At 41.3% G+C, this 27,140-nt stretch overlaps 1 protein-coding gene across 1 annotated transcript in view; it reads left to right on the plus strand.

The window, feature by feature from the left end:
* The window catches only part of LOC122555750 (serotransferrin-B-like), a 48,586-nt gene extending 22,550 nt beyond the window's left edge, over positions 1-26,036 (plus strand). Inside the window, exons 8-17 of the mRNA XM_043701833.2 lie at positions 717-894; positions 2,999-3,129; positions 11,048-11,144; positions 11,953-11,994; positions 13,106-13,270; positions 15,216-15,372; positions 16,929-16,993; positions 17,721-17,905; positions 22,354-22,546; positions 25,789-26,036. Of these exons, the coding sequence (XP_043557768.1) occupies positions 717-894; positions 2,999-3,129; positions 11,048-11,144; positions 11,953-11,994; positions 13,106-13,270; positions 15,216-15,372; positions 16,929-16,993; positions 17,721-17,905; positions 22,354-22,546; positions 25,789-25,823 (1,248 nt within the window). The 3' untranslated portion in view covers positions 25,824-26,036. The remainder of the gene's footprint in view (positions 1-716; positions 895-2,998; positions 3,130-11,047; positions 11,145-11,952; positions 11,995-13,105; positions 13,271-15,215; positions 15,373-16,928; positions 16,994-17,720; positions 17,906-22,353; positions 22,547-25,788) is intronic.
* The last annotated feature ends 1,104 nt before the right edge of the window (positions 26,037-27,140 follow it).

Genomic DNA, 27,140 nt, shown 5'->3' on the forward strand with positions numbered 1-27,140 from the left:
TACACCTACCCACCCAGCTGAAAATATCTGTGCTCAATTCGTATGGCCCTCATTTTGGTTTCGGAGAGAGGAGATTTTTATCAACTCAGTGTGAACCTGATCAGAACCCAGAGCTGAAAGTACAACTCTCTCACTCTCCAGTAAATCCAAATGCCCCCTAAACAAGGTGGTTTCTACTCAAGTGAAACTGTAACAAAATATACAGGGAGAACACCACAGGGCAATTGCTGTCAGATTTTTGTATGCGGTTTGCTGATACCAAAAGATGTAATCACATAAAATAACTTTTCTAGTCATAAGAATTGTGGTGCAGGTCAGCTGACCTTCAGTTTGAGCTTCAAATAGTTTTAAAATGTTCGTGAAAAATTGTTGCTGCTACAAAGGTTTCAGACATGAAAAGTTTCTCTCCGCAATGAAGCATGGGTCAGATTTGTGTGCTTTTGGTCAACCCTTGTAACAGTGTTCAGTTTGTAATGGAGTCTTCATAGAGAATCAGGAACATCTAAGTGCTGGTGTCAATTATAAATTGAAAATAAGTCAGGATGCATGCATGGTCCCTACTACTGGTGATGGATAAAATTTAATATTAACATTCCAGGCAAGTTATTAACTTGGAAGATTATTGCTAGTTTTTAGTTTGAAAAGCATTGTTTAATCCTCAAGATTGATGAGAGTTCATTAATACTATTGGGGTTTCCTAATGTTATGTTTTACAGAAAAGATTTGGGCCACAGAGTCAGGGAACATTTAAACTTTTCAGTTCATCACAATATGGACGGAAGGATTTGATGTTTAAAGATGCGACGGAACAACTGATTCACCTTCCCAAAGCAACTGATTACCTTCTGTACCTTGGCACGAATTATGTAAATGCTCTGAAAACCATTACCAAAGGTAAGAGAATATTTTGGTGAGAACTGAATGTAACCATTTACTAGTTTGAATTGAACCACCTTTGGTCCTCCCTTTTGGATCAATATTCCTGTCAGGATTTGCCAATGATATTTTTGAGCCTTTATGCTGAGCAACCCTGCTTAGATTTTGAACTCTATTAGAGAGTTTTTGATACCTATTCAGAGGGGCCAAGATCAAACATCATCCACAAGTGATCCTTGGCTATAATTAAATTCTGCGGTCACAATAAAAAAGCTTTCTCATTAATTTATCTAGTGCAAAATTGTTATGGGGGTTTCATCCACAATGCTAATCAGCAAGGAGTAGTAATAATCTCTGACAGTTATGAGTCTTCCTTTGTTCCAGTGGTAAATAAGTGGCAATAAGCTATAATAAATATTGGTTCTTCCATCTTGCTTTCAATTTTTTTTAACCAAGAAATTAAATAAATGTCTGATTTTATGAGATAATTTAAAGTAGTATCTCTGAATGGCAAAATTAATTGTGCATTTTCATTCACCATGATTAGACCCTTTTACAGTCTCTCTCACTTGCTTCTGAGCTCCAATGACTTTTCCCAAAATAACTTTTGCCTTTTACACGGAGTTATCAAATCAACAGCATGGAAACAGGCTCTTCAGTCCAACTCGCCCACGGTGGCCATTTCCCCAAACTAAACTAGACTCACCTGCCTGCTTTTGGCCCATATCCTTCCAAACCTTTACCATTCATGTATTCATCCAAATGTCTTTTAAACATTGTAACTGTATCTGCATCTACTACTTCCTCTGGCCGCTCATTCCATACACAAATGACTGTTTGTGTAACAATGATTGCCCTTCATGTCCTTTTAAATCTTTTTCCTCTCACCTTGCTGAATTGCTACCTCCAAGGACATTTGCACATGTACACCAAGGTCCCTCAACTCCTGCATCCCTTGTAACATTCAGCCCTTCATTTTATATTATCCTTCCATGTTCTTCCTACCAAATTGAATCATTTCACATTTCTCTGCATTAAATTTTACCTGCCATCTCAGCATCTATTCCACAACTTGTGTATATCCTGAATGAGGTTCCACACTATTCTTATACTTCTCATTGCTTCCACAATTTGTATATTTGGCAAACTTTGAAACCCTATAAGCTATAGTCTAGAATTGTTGATATAGCAGGAAGATCGGTGCCTCAACATCCCAAAAACCAGAGAGCACCATCGCACATCTTTCTATAACTGAAAATCATCCATTAACCACTTCTCTTTATTTCCTGTCAGTCAGCCAATTCTGCAGCCGAGGTTTTAATATCTCTTGTATTCCTTGAGCTATAACATTGTCCATAAGCCGCTTGTATGGGCATATATCAAACACCCATATCAACTCACATGGTCACCTCTTAAAACCATTCTAGCAAGCTAGTTAAACATGGCTTTACTTTTAAAAACCCATGCTGCATTTGAAGAAATTCATGCTGGATTTAACCCATCTTTGTCCTGAAGAAGGGCTTATGCCTGAAACGCCGATTCTCCTGCTCCTTTGATGCTGCCTGACCTGCTGCGCTTTTCCAGCAACACATTTTTCAGCATCTTTGTCCATATGCCTATTAATCTTGACCCTAATTATTGTTTCAAGAGTTTATCTACCTGTGTAAATAACCTGACTGGCTTTTTCAACAAGAGGGTAATATTTGTGATTCTCCAAATTTTGGTACCACTCTGAGTCTAAGGAAGATGAACAATTATGACCATGTCTCTGCAACTTCCACCTTCCCTTGCCGCAGTAACCTTGGATGCCTCTTCTTCAGTGCTCATGTCTTATCTACTTTAAGCTGTGGTGGCCTATGTAACCCTTCAGGTATCTGAATTACTTCAGAACTGGAGGAGTAATATTTGACTTGAAATATTGGCTCTGTTCTTCTCTTTCCACTGCTGCTGAAAGATTGCAAGACAATGAAAGCTCCTACTTCTTCACTGTGTAGTGACGGGAACTCGAGTTTTTCAATTTGTGCTGTATGTTTCCATAAGAACTTACAGATTGAAAAGCTGCCCAGTCCAAAAATTACAGTGACGTGAGTCTAACAAACAATTCCAATTGTTTGTGTTGTAGAGCCCGGTAGCTTGAGTGATAAGATACGCTGGTGTACAATTGGTGATGCTGAAAAGAATAAGTGCGACATGTGGACATCAGTAAACTGTGTCTCAGGTGACAACGCTGAGGACTGCATCAAACAGGTTATGGTAAATGACAATGTTTCACAAAACCTTCTTATACATTCATCAAGTTAAAGTTAGCAATGGGCCATGTTACTGTTTTCTTTGCCCTTGTTCAAATACAACATGGAACCGCTGCAGTAATAAAGCTTCCTTGACACTATTCCATTACTCCCATGCCTGAAACAGTTTAGATACAGAGTATGTTCCTTCAACGCTGAGAAAGTGGCGCAGGAATAAAAAAAACTAGAATTTTGCCAGAACTCATTGATAGTGGGAAAAATTACATTGTTTGAAGCGCTCTCTTTATAAAGGCATGATTTGGAGATGCTGGTGTTGGACTGGAGTGTACAAAGTTAAAAATCACACAACACCAGGTTATAGTCCAGCAGGTTTAATTGGAAGTGCTAGCTTTCGGAGCGCTGCTCCTTCATCAGGTAGTTGTCTTTTTTAACTCTTTACAAAGGATAACACTGAGGGGTGACCTGGTAGAGCTTTATAAGACAATGAAAGACTTTGAAAGGGGAAACAGAAAAGATGTTTCTTCTTGAGTAAGACCAGAATAAGGGTTTTATTCGCGGTTATCTGGAATTTAAAAGGGAATTCACAGAAAGAAAACATATTTACCCAAATGGTCTTTAAAATGTGGAATCTGCCATCACAAATAGGACTTGAGGTAACTGACAGAGTTGCATTAAGGGAACTCAGAATAAACATACAAAGGAAGAAGGATCTGTTGAGGGGATTTCATTCTTGCTTTCCAAAAGTGGTGGTCAGGGCCTTAAGTTGGATCACAAATGGATTTTCTTTGGGGGGGGGGGGGGAGTGATAAATTCTGAGGTAACAATGACCTCCAGTTGAACTCTGACAGAGGTGTAATCCCTCCCTAATTCTAACAGCTACCCTGCTTCCATGATCTCAGTTCTCAATGAAGAGTTGTGTCAATCTTCAGGCCCCAAAAAGGGTTACAATGGAATGAAGTTTGGGAAGCACTGGGCTACATGAAGCAGAATGGGAGGAGGCTTATATGGGGCATAACACCATTAAGCCTGCAAATATTATCTAATACTTTTTTTTAGTGTACTACCTAATAAAACAATTGCAGGTCAATACTAAATCAATAAGATAGAGATTAAACCTCCCTTGACTCTTCACAGTAATCACTCCCTGCGCAGGTAAAACATGGATTATTTGAAGAGTAAAATTTACCTCCATCCTGTTCCATCCATCATCTCTAGAATAGTACAGCACAAGTTAGATAATGAATTAAGTCTCCTTCACTTAAAAGGCTAATACTAATAAAGCACTTTTCATGACTACCAGACATTGCAAATCTCTTTACAGCTAATGACATTTTTGTTTACATGTGATTACTATTGGAATGTAAGAGATACTTTAGCCAAAATGCATGCAACACACTTCAACAGGCAGAAATGTCACAATGACCAGGTAATCTGGTTTATTGCTGTTGGTTGCGTAATAAATATTGGCTAGGACACCATGAAATCTTTTACATTCACTTGAGCAAGTCAGCAAGGCTTTGGTTTCGTCACTCTATCAATCTAACTATGCAGCACTCCCCCAGTGGGGTGCTAACATTGATTTTTGTATTCAAAAACTCAAGTATGATTTTGAACCCAGGAATTTAGTGGCTTAGGATTAAGAGTGCTATCAGCTACTTACTGTCTCCACTAAGTGCTCACATATCCAAACAACCAAGGCTCTCTAATATTTCTGATCAGAAGTAGGATGCAGGAGTCATAGCCTTTGATTGGGTTGCATATAATTTAATAATGAACAATGACCTCAGCATTGGATTCTTTTTATGTTTAATTGTGATGATTATGTAACTCTATTCACTGGTCAACGTTTCCAGCACTTGATCTTTGATTTATTAAAATGCACAATTCACTAGAGATGTTTAAGCTGGTAGAAAATCAAATTTAAAATTTCCCAGTTGATTCAAGTAGCTAAATAAATGACGAGAACATTCAATGGATGGCTGATACAGGCAGCAGTCCAGACACTAGAGACATGCCAGTGCCAAGGTTCTCAGGTCATGATTTGAATATCCAGGTTGAGAAAGTGTTCATCTGGAGGGATGTCAGATGCTGGTCACAAGCCTTTACCACCAACACAAAGTGACAGGTCACTGAGGTGGTGAGCAGCCTTAACCATTTGTGTAACCTTCTGTGTTTTGCCAAGGTGACTGAGACTGCTCTACTCACTGTCTCCCCTCAACCTGGCTTGCTACCACTCAGCTTGGCTCCAAATGGCCTACCCTTTATTCTGAGATTGGTTCTGAGATCTGGTTCTAGAGTCCCATTCCAAGGGACAAATCTTTCCTACCTTTGCTCTGTTAAGCCCTATAAGAATTTTACATGTTTGAGTGAGATCATCTCTCACTTTTCTAAATTACAGAGATTAAAGGCCTGGCCTATTTAATCCTTTCTCATGGGACAAATTCTCCATATCAGGAATTACTTTGGTAAACCTATGTTGCACATCCTGTATGGCAAGGATATCTTTTCATAGGGTAAAACTTCAGATGTGATCTCACTGTAGTAAAGTGTCCGTACTCCCATCCTCTTGTAAAAAAGACCAATATACCATTTATTATAGATGTAAGTTTGCTCGCTGAGCTGGAAGGTTCATTTTTCTGACATTTCATCACCATACAGGGAACATCATCAGTGAGCTTCCAGTGAGGCATTGATGTTATGACCCACTTTCTATTTATGTGCTTAGGTTTCCATGGGTTGGTGATGTCATTTCCCGTCATGTTGTCACTTCCTGTTCTTTTTCTCAGAGGGTGGTAAATGGGGTCCAAGTCGATGTGTTTGTTGATAGAGTTCTGGTTGGAATGCCATGCTTCTAGGAATTCTCGTGTGTGTCTCAGGCTTGTCCTAGGATGGATGTGTCGTCCTAGTCGAAGTGGTGTCCTTCCTCATCTTTATGTAAGGATACTAGTGATAGTGGGTCATGTCTTTGTGGCTGGTTGATGTTCATGTATCCTGGTAGCTAGTTTTCTGCCTGTTTGTCCAATGTAGTGTTTGTTACAGTTCTTGCAAGTATTTTGTAAATGACATTCGTTTTTCTTGTTTTCTGCAGAGGGTCTTTTAAGTTTATTAGCTGCTGTTTTAGTGTGTTGGTGGGTTTGTGGGCTACCAAGAGGTATGAGTAGTCTGGCTGTCATTTCAAAGATGTCTTTGATATAGGGGAGAGTGGCTATGGTTTCTGGATGCATTTTGTCTGCTTGTTTGAGTTTGTTACCCATTTACCACCCTCTGAGGAAAAGAACAGGAAATGACATCACCAACCCAAGGGAACCTAAGCGCATAAATAGAAAGTAGGTCACAACACCAGTGCTTCACCAGAGGCTCACTGATGATGTTACCTAGTATGGTGATTAAACATCTGAAAAAGAACCTTCCAGCTTAGCAAGCAAAATTACATCCAGAACCTCAATCTGAGCTACAAATCTTCTCAAAACCTGCTATCTTTTATTACCCTAATTGCTTGCTGTCGCTGTGTACTAGATTTCAGTAAATCATAAACAGGGATGCCTATGTCCTTTTGAAGTTCAACACTTTCCAGCCTCTTATTATTTAAGCAACATTTCATTATTGCCCATCAAAATGGATAATCTCGCAATTCCTCTACATTGTATTCCAACTGCCAAATTTGTAACAACCTATTTAATGTTTCTCCAACCCCTGATGCATCTTCCCAACTCCCATTTCCACTTAATTTATATCGTCTGCAATCTTGGAACATTGCATCAAATCCCCCTATCTAAATCATTGCTATAGATTATGAATAGACGGGGCTCAAGCAGGGAGACAGAGATATGATTTTATTTCCTCACTGGGTGAGAAGCTTTCTTTGTGCAAGAGATTGAAATTGTCTATTTACAATAATAAGGGATTCTCAATCAAGAGACTGCATCTGAGTGAGCTGTAGACAAATTGAATAGTGAGTTAGGTTTATTTGTTACATTCTGGCAAGTCTTTTTAAAAAAGTATATATAAATCAAACGTTGCATTCTGATATCGAACTAACAACATTCAAGTATGATGTTGGGGAGCCGGTACTGGACTGGGGAGGTGGGGGAGGGAGAAAGTTAAAAATCACACAACACCAGGTGATAGTCTAACTGGTTTATTTGGAACTGCTAGCAGCAGTCCAAAAGCTAGTGCTTCCAAATAAACCTGTTGGACTATCACCTGGTGTTTTGAGATTTTTAACAAAATTAGACTACACTGGTTTACAAATGTCTAGTGGTGGCAATTTTCTGTCAGTTTACTGGAGTAGTTGGTTAATTTGGTGGTATTACCACAGATAAACTAGACACTGACTCATAAGAGGCTCCATGCAAGAGCTAAGTTTTTCACAGTCGCTAAGGACACCTGGTCAGGAGTGAATAATAAATTAGGTTCACGTGGTAAGTTTTGTTAAGTACTTTTTAGGCTTAAATATTGATTAAGAGTCAGCCTTTGGCGTAGAACTCAGAACCTTCAAATAAGTTAGATTGCCTTCTTGAACAGGAATGACTTGGTATTGTCAAGAAATGAGATGTAGACAGATTCAACAAAGAATGAGTTTCACATGAGAATTTGATGTCTAAGGGAAAGAAGTGCTTTAAGCAATAACTAATAAAAGTATGCTAAATTTTAGTTGAATTTCACAGAATCACAGAATTAATATGGTATGCAAGGAACTCATATGACCCATTCTGCGCGCACAGTTCAATTACCTAGTGCCAAGCAATAGTCTAAGTTTTATAATAGTGCCTCGTCAACTTTATACTCCCCCCCCCAACTTCTTCACCATATCTAGTACCTTTTCCTGCAACCACAAGAGGTGCAAAACCTGCCCCACACTTCTGTCCAAAACCCCAAACAATCCTTCTAGACCCAACAGAAATTTATCTGCACTTCATCCAACCTCATCTATTGTATCCATTGCTCCCAGTGGGGTTTCCTCTATATTGGGGAGACTGAACGCACACTCATGGATAAAATGCAGAGCATCTGCTCTCTGCATGCATGAACCAACCTGACATTTTGGTTGCCATCCATCTTAATACCCCTCCCACTCCGTCAGCGATTCTTGGCCTCCTCCTCTGTCAGAGTGAGGCCAAACAGAAACTGGAGGAACAACACCTTGCATTTTGCCTGGGAAGCTCAGAGCCCAATGGCCTCAATATCAACTTCACCGCCTTCAAAACCCTCTTCCCCCCACCCTTATCTCATCAGCTTCAAAACCCCCCTCCCCCACTCATATCATACCACCTTCAACGCCCCCACCCTTTTCCCACCAACTTCAAAACCCCCCAACCCCACCCTTATCCCACCACCTTCAAAACCCCCCTCCCCCACTCATATCATACCACCTTCAACGCCCCACCCTTATCCCACCAACTTCAAAATCCCCCAACCCCACCCTTATCCCACCACCTTCAAAACCCCCCTCCCCCACTCATATCATACCACCTTCAACGCCCCCACCCTTATCCCACCAGCTTAAAACCCCTTCCCCCACCCTTATCCCACCAGCTTCAAACACCCCCCTCCCCCACCCTTATCCCATGTCTAGCCACACCCCATCCATCTTCCTACTCATCTATCCGCTCCAACCTTTTCACTGACCAATCACAATAACCTCTATCTGCATCCACTATCACCATCCCACCTACCCTCCCCCCACCCCCCACCCCCTCCATCCCACCCTCAATGTATTTTTGGGCTTCCTCCCCTTCCCCACACCTGACCAAGGGTTTTGTCCACGACATTGATTTTCCTGCTTCTCTGATGCTGTCTGACCTGCTGCGTTTTTCCAGCTTCACATCTATTGACTCTGGCTTCCCGCATTTCAGTCCTCATTGTCTCCTATAAGTTTTATGAATACTTGTAAGTTAAGGCCAAGCAATATTAAGTTAATATAGATAATCTATTTAAAATAAAGTTGATACAAGGTAAAATTAAGGCATGACAGGCAGCTTGGTCACATGGAATGTGTGTCCTGATGTATTTTTATTTATTCATTTGTGGGATGTGGGCATTGCTGACTAACCAGCATACATTGCCTGTCCCTAGTTCCCTTGAGAAGGTGGTGGTGAGCTGCCTTCTTGAACCGCTGCAGTCCATCTGCTGTGGGCTGATCCACAATGCCGGTAGGGAGGGAATGCTAGGATTTTGACCCAGCCACAATGAAGGAATGGTGATATGTTTCCAAGCGAGGATGGTGAGTGGCTTGGAGGGGAACTTGAGGGTGGTGGTGTTCCCATTTATCTGCTGCCCTTGCCCTTCTAGATGGAAGTGCTTGTGAGTTTGGAAGGTGCTGTCTCAGGCTCTTTGGTGAATTTTTGCAGTTCATCTTGTAGATAGTACACACTGCTGCTACTGAGCATCAGTGGTGGAAGGAATGGATGCTTGTGGATGTAGTGCCAATCAAGTATGTGGGGGGTTATGGGCACTACTGCTAATCTAGGTCACCACATATGCAGGAAATGTCACGAGTGGTTCAAAGAGGTGGTCATGCCACAGGCTTGTAGCATGGAAGTAGAGAAGGGACCACCAGGCAGTCCAAGAGAACCAGATAGATTTTGCAGTAGTCCCCTGACGTCCTGCTCAATAACAGGCTTTCTGCTTTAGATAATGACGAGGATTCTGGTTCCTCAGAGGAGTGCAGTCAGAACTCTGTTTATGACATCATGGCTGGCTCAGATGTACAAAAGGGAGTAAGAAGAGGGAAAGATCAATATTGTTGGGGGATTTGTTAATTTGGGGAACAGATAGGCATTTCTTTATGGGCTGTGAGTGTGCGTCCAGATTGTATTGTTAGCTCCCTGGTGTCTGGGTCAAGGATATTATGGAGTAGCTCCAGCACAATATTCTAGAGGATGGTGATAGGCCAGAAGTTGTGATTTATGCCAATATCATTGACTTGGCTAGGAAGGAGGATGAGGTCTCCGAAAGAGATTGAAAAGCGGGACTTCAAAAGTAGTTATTTCAGGATTACTTTCATTCCCATCTGCTCGTGCGGATTAAAATAGGACAACTACACACATGGCTGGAGAATTGATGCAGGAAGGGACGGCATCAGATTTGGAGGCATTGGGACTCTCTCTGGGTCAAGTTGAACTCGTATAGGAAGATTCTGTGGTCCTCTGGGAGGATTTACTTTAGATTGGCAGGAAAATGGGATTTCAGATTCAAGGGAATCAGAATTGGTGAAATGAGTGTTAAATCAGATGACAACCTACCTCACATCCATGGTCTCCCACCTCCATCCTCAGCTCTTGCAGGCCTGGATGAATCGGCCCATCGTTTGTGCATCATTACTTTATTGATCAATCTCTCAGTTGACATTGTATCCAAAGCCTTGCTGAAAACTATTTCAAAGCACGATTTTCCTTTTTTTAAAAATCAAAACTGTAGAGAGAGAACAAAATTAATGTTTTGAGTTTAACAGGGTCTTCTTCAGAATTGTTAACTGGTTCCTCACTCCTTTAAAATCAACATTTCCCCGATCACGCTTCCTCATGCCCAAGGAGGCTGAGACCAAATTCAATTATGGCATTCTCACTGTTTCCTGGATAGACTCTCTGTTAAATGGCCCCAGTAATTTTGATACAAGCAGCCTGTAGAAGTTAGTGCAGCTGCTGTGCAGGCTTCAAATGCTTTCAATTTCTGATAACTAAGCGTAAGCAAGAGACATTTTGGCAGGCCCGGACAAATCATTATTTAGCTACATCTACAATACTAAAACAGGAGAGTGAGGTGTAACTTTTGATGAGAGCTCACAGGAGATTGCATCATGTACCAAATACAAGTATAAAGCGAAAGCTAAGGTTATGCCCTGAGATTAAAACAAAATGGACAGATGGAGTGAAAAAGAGATTCAGAGTAACAGACACACTTTATAAATTCTCTGCTTGCAGTCTGGTGTTGCTGATGCAGTAAGTCTTGATGGTGGGCAAGTCTATGTTGGAGGAAAGTGTGGCCTTGTTCCAGTTATGGCAGAGCATTATGACAAAAGTAAGTATTCTGCAAAAGCTTTAAATTGCTATCTTCCTTGCATGGCTTAATTAACATATGGCATGAATCATTGTGTGGACATGATATGGGTAACTTGGTTCTGCATCCCAAACAATCCCGCCAATCTCATTCCATTTGGGAACTTGGTCGTGAAGATTAACAACTTAGGCCACATGTGATTGCTGAGTTAGAAGGATCTCGTCTAATGTCATTGTCAGAGTGAGTCTGGGCTTATTCTCAGAACATCTGATTGGGTCCTACTTATCCTGAACAACTTATCCATCTCTTTAATTATTTTTTCACACCATCCTTGAGCTATAATGTGGGTTTAAAGTTGTTAATGGAACTGTTGAAGCTCTGTAATGTCAGTGAATTATTGTATTCCACATCCCATTTATAATTCGGAGTTTCAGGAACACCATATTAAAAAGAAAACATAAAACTACAACTCATATTATAGGATTTACCCAAAAATTAGGAGACTGTTGAAATGTTAAGGAATTGGAAAATCTGCCATAGGATTTTCTCAAAACATATGGCTCCAGTCTATTGTTCATCACTTGCGTGTACAGTGCGATTGCAAGTGAGGCTCGATGACTTTGATGAGATGCATACAGTATTATCCGGATGCAGGATACTTGACTTGATATGTTTGTGGGTGTTTGAAGTTAGTGTTTTACTTTTGTGTGTATGTGATATGACTGAGCTGGGGAGGATTCATTTCAGGCACTTAAGATTATATATGCTGCAAATTATTACCTTCTGATTGCATTACATTAAAATTATACTTTTTCCCTTCTTTCTGTAGAAAATCTTAATCCATGCAGCTCACCAACGAATACAAAAATACGTAAGTGTTAAAATACATATTAGCCAAGCAAATCTTTTTCAATCTATGTAATTAAGGTTGAGCAATCAACACTGCCGCATTGTTGCCTTGCAATGAACACCACATATTGCCAATGTAGCAACAACTCAATTCTAAAGGACCAAAAACACTATGCAATCACTTGCAGCAATTTTGAAGAAATGTTTGTTTTGAAGGCATTTTACCAGAAGCATAAAGGCTGCAAATGCAATCCAAACATTCCCTACCCCCACAGATGGACTGGTTAGCTCTCCACTCTGTGACCTCCTGTTCTCTCTTTCTGAACCCTATGCTGTGTGAGTTAGAGATACACCAAGTTCAAAGGGTATCTTCACAGTAAGAAGAATTCAATGAAAATAATGGCCTCCAATTCTGTAATAACAGTATAGCTAGTCTCTGAGTACGGTGTGAAGGAACAACCGCCTGGGGAGCTTACAGCTCAATGGCCTCAATATTGAATTTCACCAGATTTAAAACCCCTCCAGTCTCAGTCCATGTCCAGCCCTCCCTCCCTGACCAGACCTCACCTGTCCACCTTTGTACTCACCTATCTACTCCATCCTTCCCACTGGCCAATCACAATAACCCCCTTCCTGCATCCACCTATCACCATCCCCTCGCCCCACCCCTGCCTCTAGATACTTCTAGGCTCCCTTCCCCTCCTCCTGCCCAGTACTGATGATGGGTTTTGGCCCTAAACATTGACTTGCCTGCTCTTCTGATACTGTCTGACCTACTGTGGTTCCCTACTCTACATCTATTGACTCTGACTTCCCACATCTGCAGTCCTTACTATCTCCTCGTCAAACTAGATTACTTGGCCAAGATTGGAATTGGAGTTTGATCCAAAACCTTTTGGCTCAGAAGGAACTGATCTTGTAGGGACTTGGCATTGATAGAATGATAAGACAAAGTAGCTCAAGGCAAAGACAAAAAGTCATGCAGCCCATCAGATTTCTGACATCTCAATACTGAAGTAATCTAAAACCTACATATTACCCTGGTGACTTTCCACTATCCTGAATCCTGTTCTGCTATAAATATTTATTCATTCTTCCACTGAAAATGTTACATTGATTGTATTCTTTCACAGCCTCTTACTATGCTGTGGCGGTTATAAAGGATCATAGCCTGAACTGGGAGAAACTGAGAGGGAAGACGTCCTGTCATACAGCTATTGGCCGGACTGCAGGCTGGAACGTTCCCATGGGATACCTGATCAACAAAAATAAAATCAGAGCTTGTGATGTTTATAATTGTAAGTATGCTTTCACCTTTCTCTGCCCTTGTGAAATATTTAATTGCACGAGGTAATACTTCTGTTAAATTCCATAAGGGGTAAATTGTCTTCTATCCATGTCAATGTCAATCTCTTTCTCTTCTGCTTTCCACTTGCTCAAACTCTTTAATTTATCTGTTTTCCATCCTTTGCTCTCTAACATCTTGCATACTTTCCTACCTAATATTTGTTGCATCTTATTACTGATTCTTTCTTATGCTTCTTTTGGAAACTTGTTATCTTTTTTCGCCTGTATGCTTCATATTAGCTGCACTTCATGCATGCTCTTTTATTGAATTAATATCTTTTACAATTTGAAAACCTAGAATAAGGTGAAAACTAGAGAGTATTGGTCACCTTTTCAGAGGCAGGCCAGAAGTGGGAAAGAGAAGGTTGCCTTGGAGATTCTACAAGTACCATGAGAGCTGTCGAATGACCTGGGAGATACAATCTGTACTATACTGTAGTCCTGGAGAATACTGTAGAAATTACAGCAGTTGAGAGACAGCCTGTCAACTGGGTCCTAGAGCAGAAAAACATGTGATCAAAGGGAAAGGCAGCACATGAGTGATATAAAACACAAGACAAAAGTGAAAGAAGGGCGGAGAACATTTTAGAAGGAGTTTTTATAATGCTGATCTTTGCATCTACAGGAAATATCTATTCCCGATTTTCAAGCCAGAGATATACTGTGCTGCTGAACATCTAGAATGTGAGGTTTGTGAGGGTCCACAGATTCACATAATATTGAGATCAGCAAATCTGTTAATCCTTCCTCTTCCCTGTTGCCGTATTTGACACAGTAGGAGAAAAACTTTGGACAATTTGAAACTGATTCAACCTGTCAGAACTGTTAGAATGAATGACAAGCAACTTGAATTATGGAATAGAAGATTTGTGGGGTGGAGGAAGTGTAATCAAGGTCATAGATAGAGCCAATGGACATGCAGCAAACATTATTTGATAGCCTATCCATAGAAATGGTGGCAGAGAAGCTGAGAAATGCAAAGTAAGAGTTGATGATGGACCAAGAAAATGAGGATATAGTGGCTTTTGAAAGCAAAATTGATTTTAAAAATTCGTGTTTATGGCCACATTAGCGAATTACACCAGTATAATCATCAAGATACTGCAAAGAAAGATTAGGAGGAAGAAAGTTGGGGGATCTGAGTCTACAGCTCTTGGGACAGAATGGTGTCAGTTGAAGACATTTAGAATTAGAACTGCATGAATAGTTCACATGCATATTTTATTCTCTTATTTTATTCACTTTGCATAGCACACACTCTCTCTGCTATAAATGGTATAGGAGCTTCAAGATCACAAAATGTATCATGAAATTTTTCATATATCTGACTGAGGAGGACTGTTCCAAGTATCCCAGGAAAAGGCAGGTGTCACTAGAATGGGATTTTGATAGCAATATCTTTTATTTGGTTTTATTAGTTAGACTGACGAGTCTGGTCCTCATTGAGCGCAACAAAGAAACTACTTTAATGAAACAGTGAAACTCAGAATGGTCCCTTGCTTTGCGAGGATATAGCTAAGACTCTGTTTTTAAAAAAAGTCAGTAACAGAGTTTCAGTTTTGAAAGTGTTGGTGACAATCTGCGTGAATTACCTAGTGTAATCCAACCACACCATTAACCACATCCCTGAAATAAGACAGAATTGAATTGTGACCTAACTGGAGGTGAAGACTGATTAATCTGGATTCCTCCACTCCTCCTTTGCTCTCACTCTGAAGACTCCTTTGCTCTGTAATCTCCTACCTCACTAGAACTTTGGGCCCTCCTTTCCTTCTCAGCTGAGTACAGTTGGCCAATTTTACACCGCAGTCTGGATTCAGACTGCAACTGAAAAGCGGATATTAATTTTCTTGGAAAATGCATAATTTATATGTCTTCTATTTTTTTTTAACAAAGCAACCTATTTTAGTTCGAGCTGTGCTCCTGGAGCGGATAAGAGTGTTTACCCCAAACTGTGCTCCCTTTGTGTTGGTACTGGAAAGCCGTTGGATACAGAAAGCAAATGTGTAGCTAACAACAATGAACGATACTTCAGCTACAGTGGAGCCTTCAGGTACAATATGGAATCCTTATCTGGTTTGAACTGTACTGTGCAATGTCAATGACAACATGTTACCTTGTTTACTTGAAACTTTTCACTTTGTTGCTTAAGTCATTCGATTGCTATAATCTACCAACCAAAACAATTGTCTTTTGTTTCGATCTATTTACTCTTCGAGGTGTGCCATTGTTTCTTGCCACCCCAAACTTTCTGCCTGAACTCTCCTTCTTCAGCCAGTTTCATTTCCTTCATACCTCACCTTTTCATGCCCTACCTTACTCTTACAGAGTCACACAACACCAGGTTATAGTCCAACAGTTTTATTTGAAATCACAATCACCTGATGAAGGAGTAGCGCTCTGAAAGCTTGTAATTTCAAATAAATATTAGATTAGATTACCTACAGTGTGGAAACAGGCCCTTCAGCCCAACAAGTCCACACCGACCCTTCGAAGAGTAACCCACCCAGACCCATTTCCCGCTGACAAATGCACCTACAACAATATTGGCAATTTAGCATGGCCAATCTACCTAACCTGCACATCTTTGGACTGTGGAAGGAAACCAGAGCACCCGGAGGAAACACACACAGACACGGGGAGAATGTGCAAACTCCACGCAGTCACCCGAGGCTGGAATCGAACCTGGGACCTTGGTGCTGTGAGGCAGCAGTGCTAACCACTGAGCCACCGTGCCGCCAAAACGTGTTAGACTATAAATTGGTGTCATATGACTTCTGACTTTGCCCACCCCAGTTCAACTCAGGCACCTCCACATCATTGCTCGTATATGCAAGAGTGTTGAACATTCATGTTCAAAGGGATACATTTTGAGTTATTCTGTTTTCTTGATCAGCTTTGTCTTGACATTTGGCAGAATAGTCTCATAGCTTCCTCCATTCTACATGCTCCTTGCAGTTGTATGAAGTTTGGCTGTAGGTTTCTTTTAAGTGCAAGCTGATTGACCTGACCAGTAAATTTAACAGGAAGCCACCAAGGCTATCTGTGACCAGTATAAAAAGAACTTTGTTTTTTGGGTTGGGGGGAGCAGGACTTGGCAGTACAAGTCTGGACTTCTGTTCTCTAAAGTATTCTCTCTTAGCCCCAAGTCCTATGCATCATATGTCTTTCCAAACCACTTTGCTGTCAGATATCATTTCTTGGAACCAGCATGAAATTCCCCTTGTCCCTCCTAAGCCAACAAATTGGGCAGACATCTGATTTACGCCATTTAAGTCAAGTGACTGCTCTCATTGGAAGTTCAGTGCCCCACTCACAGCAGGAGAGTTGATGGTGACGAAGGCCAAATTTCAGTCAGATTTGCTACTCCTGGACAGCACTCTTTTCTGAGTTAACAGGGTTAAACATAAGTTTAAATTCAACGGTGACAAATCACATGGTTGAATAGTCTTCTGATACTCAACATCTTAGTTTAAATACATGGGCAGCGTGCCAGTAATTGTAGGTCAATAGTCAATACTTTTGCTGCGGAACAGAGGAAACTGGAGGAAGTTGAACGTGGTTATTTTTGTAATTGTGCTTTCTGAATTTAACTTAAATCTCCTTCAGGTGCATGGCAGAAGCAGGTGATGTTGCTTTCGTCAAACATACCACCGTGCCAGAGAACACTGACGGTGCGTGTAACTTTCTTCATAAATTTGAATTGTGTTGGTCTGGACGGTGAAAATCTGATGTTTTCAACTTCTGCAATGGCTTAGTGATGTATCTGCCGATGACGTGAGCAGTAGTGTTTTGTGAACACGATAAGACTTGAAGTGGGCTTGCTCTGATTTAGAGCATGGGATTTAGAGAAGGAGAGCGAGAATCTTTAGCCTATGGGACAGCAACAGGTCTCTGGAGCCAAGGTGCTTTGAAAGAGGCGAATGTCTTTGTGAAAGTTGGAATGACAGAGATATTTTTACCTAGAGTCCAAAGCAAGCATATTTCACCTTCAGCTCGACTACTGATCGAAACAGAAGACCCATCAAGTGATGAATTTGGATTTAAAAATCAAGTCTAATAGTTTCACATGTCAATATAAAATACTTAAATTCCCTTTTCTAAAGGAACATTAAAGTAAAGCACATCCATTGGATGTTGACAATTCCTTGTATTGTCATATGTCCTTCACTCATCAATTGTAAGTGCTTAAATCAACAAAAAAGATACCATCCTCTTATCAGTTAGTTTTGTCAACATTGTACCATATTTGCGAATGTGTGTTTTTCAATAAATTGCCAAGTATTGTCCGGATTGGGGTAACAATGCCTGGCTAAGTCTTAAAAACCAGAAGACAGGCCCCGGTTGAATTGTGGGAGACAAGGAGATGACAATAACGATTGGAATAATTTTCACTCGCAGGGAACGGACATCTCAGTTGGAATGAGAATCTGAAATCTGCGAACTATCGCCTCCTGTGCAAGGATGGTAGTACAGCACCAATCTCTGACTACTTGACCTGTAACCTGGCTGAAGTGCCAGCACATGCCGTTATGACACGACATGGGATGGAAAAGAAAATTGTCAATCTGCTGAAAGCTGAACAGGTCAGTGTGTTAATTTTTTATTAATATTATTGCTTGGCCCTGCAAAGTACAAATCTTCTCTAGTGAATAGTGACAAATGACAAAGCACCCTTGTCCAAAATTCCAGGTCGGCCCTGCACAACTCTGCCAACATTCTTTTCCACTGAACACGCACCAACTGTTAATTCAACCTACTGTTTGCTGATCATTCAATTTTGTGCTCAGGCTATTGGTGACTGACTTCTATGGAAAGAGCGGAAGAGCAATAGCTGCCCTGTGGCCCCCCTCTTTAGGATTTTGTATCTCCAGTTGGTTCACAATGTGCGCAATTAGTCTCACCTCTTTAAACATGAACCAGCCCCTTGCAAAGCCATGCTGACTATCTCTAATCAAACTATGGTTTTCCAAATAATCATAAATCCCTCCTCTCAGAATTCTCTCCAATACTTTGCCCATCATAGACATAAGGCTGGCTGGCCTGTAATTCCCAGGATTATCCCTATTCCCTTTCTTGAACAAGGGAATAACATTTTCTACCCTGCAATCATCTAGCACTACTCCAGTGGACAGTGAGGACGCAAATATCATCGCCAAAGGCGCAGCAATCTCTTCCCTCACTTCTTGTAGTAACCAAAAGTATATCCCGTCTGGTCCAGGGGACTTAACTATCCTTATGTCTTTCAAAGTTATTAGCACCTTCTCCTTCTTAATATCAGCCCATTCGAGCATATTAGTCTGTTTCACACTGTCCTCTGAAACGTCAAGGTCCCTCTCAGTAGTGAATACTGAAGCAAAGTATTCATTAAGGACTTCCCCTACCTCCTCCGACTCCAGGTGCAAGTTCCCTCCACTATCCCTGATCAGCCCCACCCTCATTCTGGCCATTTTCTTATTCCTTACATAAGTGGAGAATGCATTGGGGGTTTTCCTTAACCCTATCCGTTAAAGCTTTTTCATGCTCCATTCTAAGCCCAGTCTTCAGTTCCATGCTGGCTACCTTGTAACCCTCCAGAGCCCTGTCTGATCCTTGCCTCCTCAACCTTAAATAAGCTTCCTTCTTCTTCTTGACTAGATGTTCTACATCCCTTGTCACCCAAGGTTCCTTCACCCTATCATCCCTTCCTTGCCTCAGTGGGACAAACCTGTCCAGCACTATCAACAGGCGCTTCCTAAACAACCTCCACATTTCCGTCATGCATTTCTCTGAGAACATTTGTTCCCAATTTAGGCGCTCCAGTTCCTGCCCAATAGCATAGTAATTCCCCCCTAATTTAAATACTTTCCCATACTGTCTGCTGAGGTTCACATGAAGGTGCCACCTTCTCAACTTCTCCCCTCATCCAAGGCATGGTGACCCTCAGGTTAATTGTCTTTCAGATGAGAACACAGCTCTATGGTTTCTGCAACTATGGCAACTTATAAACCAATCTTGTAGAAGGTTTTGTCATATTTTCTCCCAGGGTCTTCTTTCACATGAAACGTTAAACAGAGATCTCATTTTCTCATTTACTTGCATATCAAATAGAGACTTGGCAATTTTTTTTAAAGTATAACGCCTCATTTGCTAAATATTTCCATCACTTCTGTTCCTGTTCCTTCTGTAAACTCATTGTTTACTGCTGCCATGTTGAAGGAACACTTTATCGTTCTGCAATATGTTTTACAATTCTCAGTTGCCTGGACAACTGGTTTGGATTGCAGAATGAGTTCAACAGCATGGGTTCAATTCCTACATCAGCTCAAGTCACTGTTAAGGATTCCCCTTCCCAGATTCTCCCTTCGCCTCAGGTGTAGTGACTCACATCTCTTTCTCTAATGAGAAAGCAGCCTGATGATCTGGTAAGACTAAGGTGACTTTGCCTTTAATTTTAGTTAATCTCATCTCATCCCCTGCATTCCATTTTTGAACCAACGCTGTAATGAGGCCGGGAGCTGAGAGGCCCTGGCAGAATTCAAACTGAGCAGCAGTAAGCAGCTGGTTGCTAAGCAAGTGCTATTTCACAGCACTGTTGATGACACGTTTCATCATTTTACTGAAGACTGAGAATAGACTGATGGGGAATAAATGGATAGGTTGGACTTATCCTGCTTTGTGCATTCAGCAATATTCTGCATTGTCCAGTTGATTCCAGTGTTGTCGCTGCACTAAAACAGCTTGGCTGTACATGTGGCAGGATCTGGAGCACAAGTCCTCAGTACTTTTTGCCAGAGTACTCTCAGGGCCATTAGCCTTTGCAGTAACCAGTGCCTCCTGGATATCATGTGGGCTGAATCAAATTGGCTGAAGACATGTCCCTCTGTTTCTGGTGATCTTAGCAGAAGGCCAAACTGAATTGTCCACTCACCACTTCTGGCTAAAGATTGCTACAAATGATTCAGTCTTAACTTTTGCACTGTTGTGCTAGCCTTCCTTATCATTGAAAATGGAGATATTTTTGGAGCCTTCTCCTCCTATTAGTTGTCCACCTTTCACAGCTGGAGAGTTTAGGGTTGCAGAGTTTAGCTCTGATATATTGGTTGTAGGATTGCTTAGCTCTATTACTCGCTGCTTATGCTGTTTAAAATGCATGTAGTTCTTTGTTGTAGCTTCACCAGGTTGACACCTTAATTTTAGGTATGCCTGATGTTGCTCCTGGCATGCCCTCCTGCAGTCTTCACTACACCTCGGTTTGATGGTAATGATAGGGGAAGATGCCAGGCAATGACGTTATAGAATGTGATTAAATATAATGCTGCTCCTGCTGATGTCCCACAATACTTCATGGATGCCCAATCTCAAGTTGCTAAATTTGTTTGAATCATGTTTCATTTAACACAGCGACAATGCCACAGAACATGGAGTTGTATCCTCAAAGCAAAAATGGGACTTTGTCTCCACAAAGATTGTGCAGTGGTGACTCTAAACTGATTCTGTCATGGATAGATTCATCTGCAACAAATACATTGATGGGCAACGAGGTCAAATATGGTTTTCTTTTCAGTTGGTTCCATCACCAATTTCTGCAGACTCAGTCCAGCAGTTTTGTCCTTTCAGACTTCGCTAGCTTGGTCAGTAGCAGTGCCACCAAACCACTCTGGTTGATTCCCCACCCAGAGTACATTCTTCATCCTCAGTGCTTCCTCTCAATGACGATTACCATGTAGGAGTACTGATGCATCAGCTGAGGGAGGGCATTAGGTAGTAATCAGCATGGGGATTCCTTGCTTAAGTTTGATCTGATGCTATGAAACTTCATTGGGTCTGGAGTCAATGCTGAGGGCTCCTGGTGCATGCCCCTCTCTATTGTATACCACTGTGCTACCACCGCTGCTGGGTCTGTTCTGCTGGTGGGACTGAACATACCCAACGATAATCATGGCGGTGTCTCTGACTTTATAATTTAAGATTCAGTGTGTATGATTGTATCAGGCTATTGCTTGCCTCGGCATCGAGACAGCCCTCCTAATTTTGGGACAAAATTAGAGTTGACAGGGCTGTGTTTGCCATTGTCATTCCCAGTGTGTAGGTCAGTGCCAATGGATGTAATTGCAGATGTCAGTCAATATAGTTTAATTTAAACTGAACCAATCACGAAGTCTATAATAAAATCAGAAACTGCTGGAGAAACTCAGTGGGTCTGGCAGCATTTGCAAAAGAAAAAGAGTTAACATTTTGTTTTCAAAGACTACTTTGATTTCAGATTTACAGCCATTTCAAACTTAATCATTTGACTCCTTCTGAAATGAGTTACCATGGTGACCACAAAAAATAATGCAAAGTACTACAGATGTTGGAAATCTGAAATAAAAACAGAAAATGCTGGAAATACTCAGCAGGTCATCAGCAGCTGTGAAGAAAAATACAATTAAAAGATTTAGGTCTATATTTCTCTTTACATATTTTTCCTGACCTGACTGTAAGTAGCAAACCTTGGAGCTTTGTATTGCTAAAAACCTGTTATAAATGCAAAATACTGTGGACACTGGAAATCAGAAACAAATACAGAGAGTGTTGGAAATACTCAGCAAATATGACAACACCCCTGGAAAGAGAACCAGGGTTAATTTTTCAAACTAGGTGTGACTCTTCTTCAGAAGAGTTCTGAAGAAGTCATATCGGACTTGAAAAGTTAACTCCGTCTTTCTCTCTCCACAAATACTGCTGGACCTGATATGAAACATTTTGCATATTGATGTTTTAAAGAAACAGTCACAATGTTGTTTTGTCAAAACTGTGGATATATTGCAGTGTATGCAGATATTGCTAGTGGACAATGCACCTTAACAATACATCCTGCACTCTAATAATAGTGTGTTACCTAGAACTCTCTCTTCACATGGTCTTGGTTGGTGGTAATGCTGGAAAGACAAACTTATTGTCAAAACATTAATTGCCTTCAGAAGATGGTTCTGTTCTAAATATAATTAATGTGTAGACCTTTGGAGTGTGCTAAGTTTCATCACATTAAGAAATTTCTTTCCTATTACAGAAAAAATATGGCCGTAGTGGAATCTCAAAAGAGACTTTCAACATGTTCAGCTCGGATACATTTTCGGGCAAGGACCTTCTTTTCAAGGACTCTACTCAGTGCCTCATTGAAGTCCCCAAAAAAGACTACAAAAACTTCCTGGGTGATGATTATATTGCCTCATTGAATGGGCTCCATGCCTGCAAAACTCCTGGTAAATATCATTAGTGAACAGTGGACGTCATTAGTGTGTTGCTCTTTAAACAGTTTTGGAAATGTTTTTATTGATTGCATTCAAATGGAGATCGCCAAGCTCTTCCATACAGTAATGGTAGATTTGGAACTTAGGACAAGCAGGGATGAAATGGTAATGTCACTGAGCAAGTAATCCTGAGGTCCAGGTGAAACTTCTGAGAACAGACGTTCAAATTGTGCTATGCGGCTTGTCCATGGCCCTACTACTAACAGATAAAATCAAGGCACTTCTGCTGCAGTTTCATGAATATTTTTGAAGGACCTGCCTTTGCACAGAGAACTTGAGGAGTAGAAGAAAATAACAGGCATCATCAGGGGAGAAGGGACTTGGAAGGACCGGTCAAGCTGATGAGATAATTGGTCCTGTGCCAATTGTAGGAATTTGATTTCGTGCCTCTGAGGTTGGAGCTGTGTCGCATGATTGCAACAATGCTATAAACCTTTGATGTACTGGGGGCAGCACGGTTGGCTCAGTGGTTAGCAGTGTTGCCTCACAGTGCTAGGGACACGAGTTTGATTCCAGCCTCAGGCAATTGTCTGTGTGGAGTTTGCACATTCCCCCCGTGTCTGCCTGGGGTTCCTCTGGGTGCTCTGGTTTCCTCCCACAGTCCAAAGATGTGTAGGTTAGGTGAATTAGCCATGCTAAATTGCTCATAGTGTTCAGGGATGTGTACGGTAGGTGAATTTGTCGGGTAAATATAAAGTAGTAGGTCTACCAGATGGGATACCTTTTGGAGGGTCAGTGTGGACTTGCTGGGCCAAAGGGCCTGTTTTCATACTGTAGGACTCTATGGATAGAAGTTACTGCACACCTGAAATGAAATATCCTTACAATAGAGACCCCTCAATTGTATGAGCAAAAAGGTTGATGGAAAAATCTATACTGAGAAAATCCAAAGGTTTTGATTCCCAGTGTTTATTATCAAGATCTGCCTTCAGATACTTGCTGCATGGATCATATCAGTGAAAAGCACACATAATTAAAAAAAAAAATACGCATTTCAGGTTTCTGCACAGGAGAAGGCCTCTAAATTGGTTTCCAGACCACGTTGGAGAGAGGCTGGATCCTCAGTCTACCCACCCTCCCTACAGTATTCTCCAGCTTTTTCCATTTTGATCCACTTTGTGATAGGGTGAACTTTTTCAGTCTTTGGGGATGTCTGTAAATATCTTGCACCCTAAATCTGTTCAAGGGCAGTGCTGTTCCCAATCATACCTGTTCTCAAACTCCTGGTAAATATATACACCCACACCAATGAACCCCACTGCCCCATGGCCTAACACTTCAACCCCCCTCCCACTCCGCCAAGGACATGCAGGTCCTGGGCCTCCTCCATCGCCACATCCTAACCACCCGACGCCAGGAGGAAGAATCCCTCATTTTTCACCTTGGGACCCTCCAACCACATGGCATCAATGTGGACTTCAATAGTTTCCTCATTTCTCCACTCTCCCCACCTTATCCCAGTTCCAACCTTCCTACTCAACACCACCCTCATGACCTGTCCTACTTGTCCATCTTCCTTCCCACTATCTGCTCCACCTTCCTCTACGACCTATCTCTCCGCCTCCATCTCCCTATCACACTCTCAGCTACCTTCCCACCAGCCAACCCCCCCCACCCCACTCCCTTTTATCTCTCTAGCCCCTTGGCTCACAAGCCTCATTCCTGATGAAGGGCTTATGCCTGAAACATTGCTTGTCCTGCTCCTCAGATGCTGCCTGACCTGCTCTGCTTTCCCAGCACCACACTTTCGGCTCTGATCTCCAGAATCTGCTGTCCTCACTTTCTCCTGATAAAATCTATATACCAGTCCACTACGTTTCTGTTCGACCAACAGTGAGGAACTTGCTGAATTGGAACCCTGCAAGTATTGTCCATATGAGTACTTCAGGAGCATCCCACCTTTTCAGTCCCTACATTTAGCTAAAATAGTTTTATTTTTAATCCCCAACATCACATTTTTACAGTTCTCTGTGGATCAACTATGACAGAAAAAACTGCTTTGAACTTAAATGTGATTGTAAGCGCCGGTCGCTCGGTGATATCACTGAGATTTTATGTTATACTTGATGAGTGGGACGTGCACTCCACTATGTTTAACCTAGACCTGATGTAAATGTAAAACATTGTATTAATTTGTTAATTATTTATTGATTATTGCTGTAGCTACTTTTGTATTGTTTCCTCTCACTACCTGGGCCTCGAGTACTAATCTGGTTTGCATAAAGTACCACCAACCCCTCTTAACCATCCTGCATTGTTCCCAGCCATCACGTATTGGTCAGTTAGAATAACGTAACACAGGATGCCATTCAGGTCAACCTCTCCGTACTAGATCTCTGAGTTATCTAAATAATCCCATTTTACTGCCATTCCTCTGTCGTCTATCAATCGTTCCTCTTTAATCAACAAGTTTTCACTTTTGGAAATTACAATTAGGCATGCTTTGGTTGCTCTTACGGCAATTTAAGTATAATGTGCCTCTTGTCAATTCACCAGCTGCTTCACACTGTTGATTTAGTTCTTCCTTCGTCTTTCTCCCCATTCCCTTCCCTTTCCTTCTGGCCATCCAAGTTTGCTTCCATCTCCCCTTGCCCTTGCTGCTTTATTTCCAAACTGCCCCTGACCCCCAGTGTTATTGAGTATTGTTACGTAAGTGTCCTCCATTAATATTCAAGCTCCTCGTCTGACAATTTCCCTGTCCTTTATTTCCCTCTCCTTGGCTCTCAAGTTTTCTTGCTGTCATATTTTTTATCTTTTTAACTTCCCCTCACTTCTGTTTTAAGCCTATTCTCCTTCTGTGTCTGACTCTGTTCTAGGTTTCTCCTACCCCAGGACTCTAACTCTGATTTGTTCATCTCTGTACTCTGCATTCCTCTTCACAAGTCTATAATCTGCTCCTTTTCTCTAATTTTGCCCTTCTTTCTTTCCTTCACTCCCCTGATCATGCTTTAACATTGGCTCAAACAGCCTCTATGTTCCTAGACTGTCCCTTTGACCTCTTCTAGTGTTCACAGCCACTGTCCTTTCTCTGCCCTATTCCATGTATTCCCCAAGCTCTTGCTCCTGTTTTGATTATTTTTGGTCTTGGCTGCTAGTGTGGCAGGTAAATTTGAAAACCCATTGTTAAAGTGAGCTGTATTTGCAGTGAGAATCGTAACGTTCATATTCTGAACATCTGTCCCTCTCTATTTCAGAGTTATTGGAAGCTTGTTCCTTTGCTACTTGCTGAACCCTACTGTGGCAGCTGGATGGAGGTTTATTGACGAGGTGATCTTCCATTCTCTCCATCTGATACAAATCTGGCTGCAATAATATCTGCACGTTGCCTGCCTGAATTCTTCTTTTGCATTGATCGGTTTACAATAGATATGTCGCTGCAGTGGAAACAGAGGAGTTGGGACTTGATTGTATTTCTATAACACAATAAATCTTTCAGCACTGATTTTAGGTCTCTGAAGTTTTATTGTTGATAAAGGCATTACTTCAAAGTTTAGTAATTCAGCAATAATGACTGATTTAATCAAGGTTTTAATAAAAGTTTTGCTTCATTGAATAGGGAAAAATAATTTTCCCTGAATCTCATTTGGAGTGATAGGTTATCAATTTAATGTGCTCATTAAAAGAATGAAACAAGACCGTTGGGGGAAAAAAGTCATATAGGGATTTGTTATAATCTGGAGTACTATAGCATAGGAAATCATAGCATCCTTACAGTAAGGAAGAAGGCCATTCAGCCCTTTGAGACCTCAATGACCCTCCAAAGAGCATTCCATCCACTCTTCTAACTTTGCATTCCTGATGGCTAATCCACCTAGCTTGCACATCCCTGGACACTATGGGCAATTTGGCATTGCCAATCTACCTAACCTGCACATCTTTCGGAGGAAACCACAGCACCCAAAGGAAAGCTACGCAGACATGGGGAGAATGGGCAAACTCCACACCATGTCACCCAAAGGTGTAATCGAACCTGGAAATCTGGAGGTGTGATGTAGCAGTGCTGACCGGTGAGCCACTGTGCCGCTCCCTCAAAATAATTGAGGAAGATGTCATCACACCTCATAAAGAGATGCTTATGGCACCTTTTGAAACATGAGGCTACAGAGCTATAATGAGAGAGGATAGTATTGAATTAATTTTGCAATGCTGGGAAAAGAGGGGCCAAATAGCCTTTTGATTTGTAAATATCTGTCATTCAGGTAGGATTTAACACTGTGCTTGTGTAGCATTACAGATTGGTTCTGGGTTTCACATAACCTTTTTAAATTAATTCCTCACATATGGCTGCTGCTGGCAAGATAAACTTCCTTTGTACATCCCTAGTTCTCTTGAACAGTGGTTGATGAAACTTCAGCCTGACATCATGAAATAATAGCATTGGGTAGAGAGTTCTAGTGGTGGAAGTATGGTGATCCAAGTCAGTATGGAATGTGTTCACTCCAACTTAATGCCTTTCCTGTGATATTTTTGACTGGATTTGCTACTTTGATGGGTGCACACTGTGTGTGGCCAAGCACAACGAACAAATTACACATAGACATTGCTG

This window comes from Chiloscyllium plagiosum, unplaced genomic scaffold (assembly GCF_037043375.1).
Source record: "Chiloscyllium plagiosum isolate Xiang-an unplaced genomic scaffold, Cpla_swu_hap1 HiC_scaffold_13, whole genome shotgun sequence".
NCBI classification, from domain to species: Eukaryota; Metazoa; Chordata; class Chondrichthyes; order Orectolobiformes; family Hemiscylliidae; genus Chiloscyllium; species Chiloscyllium plagiosum.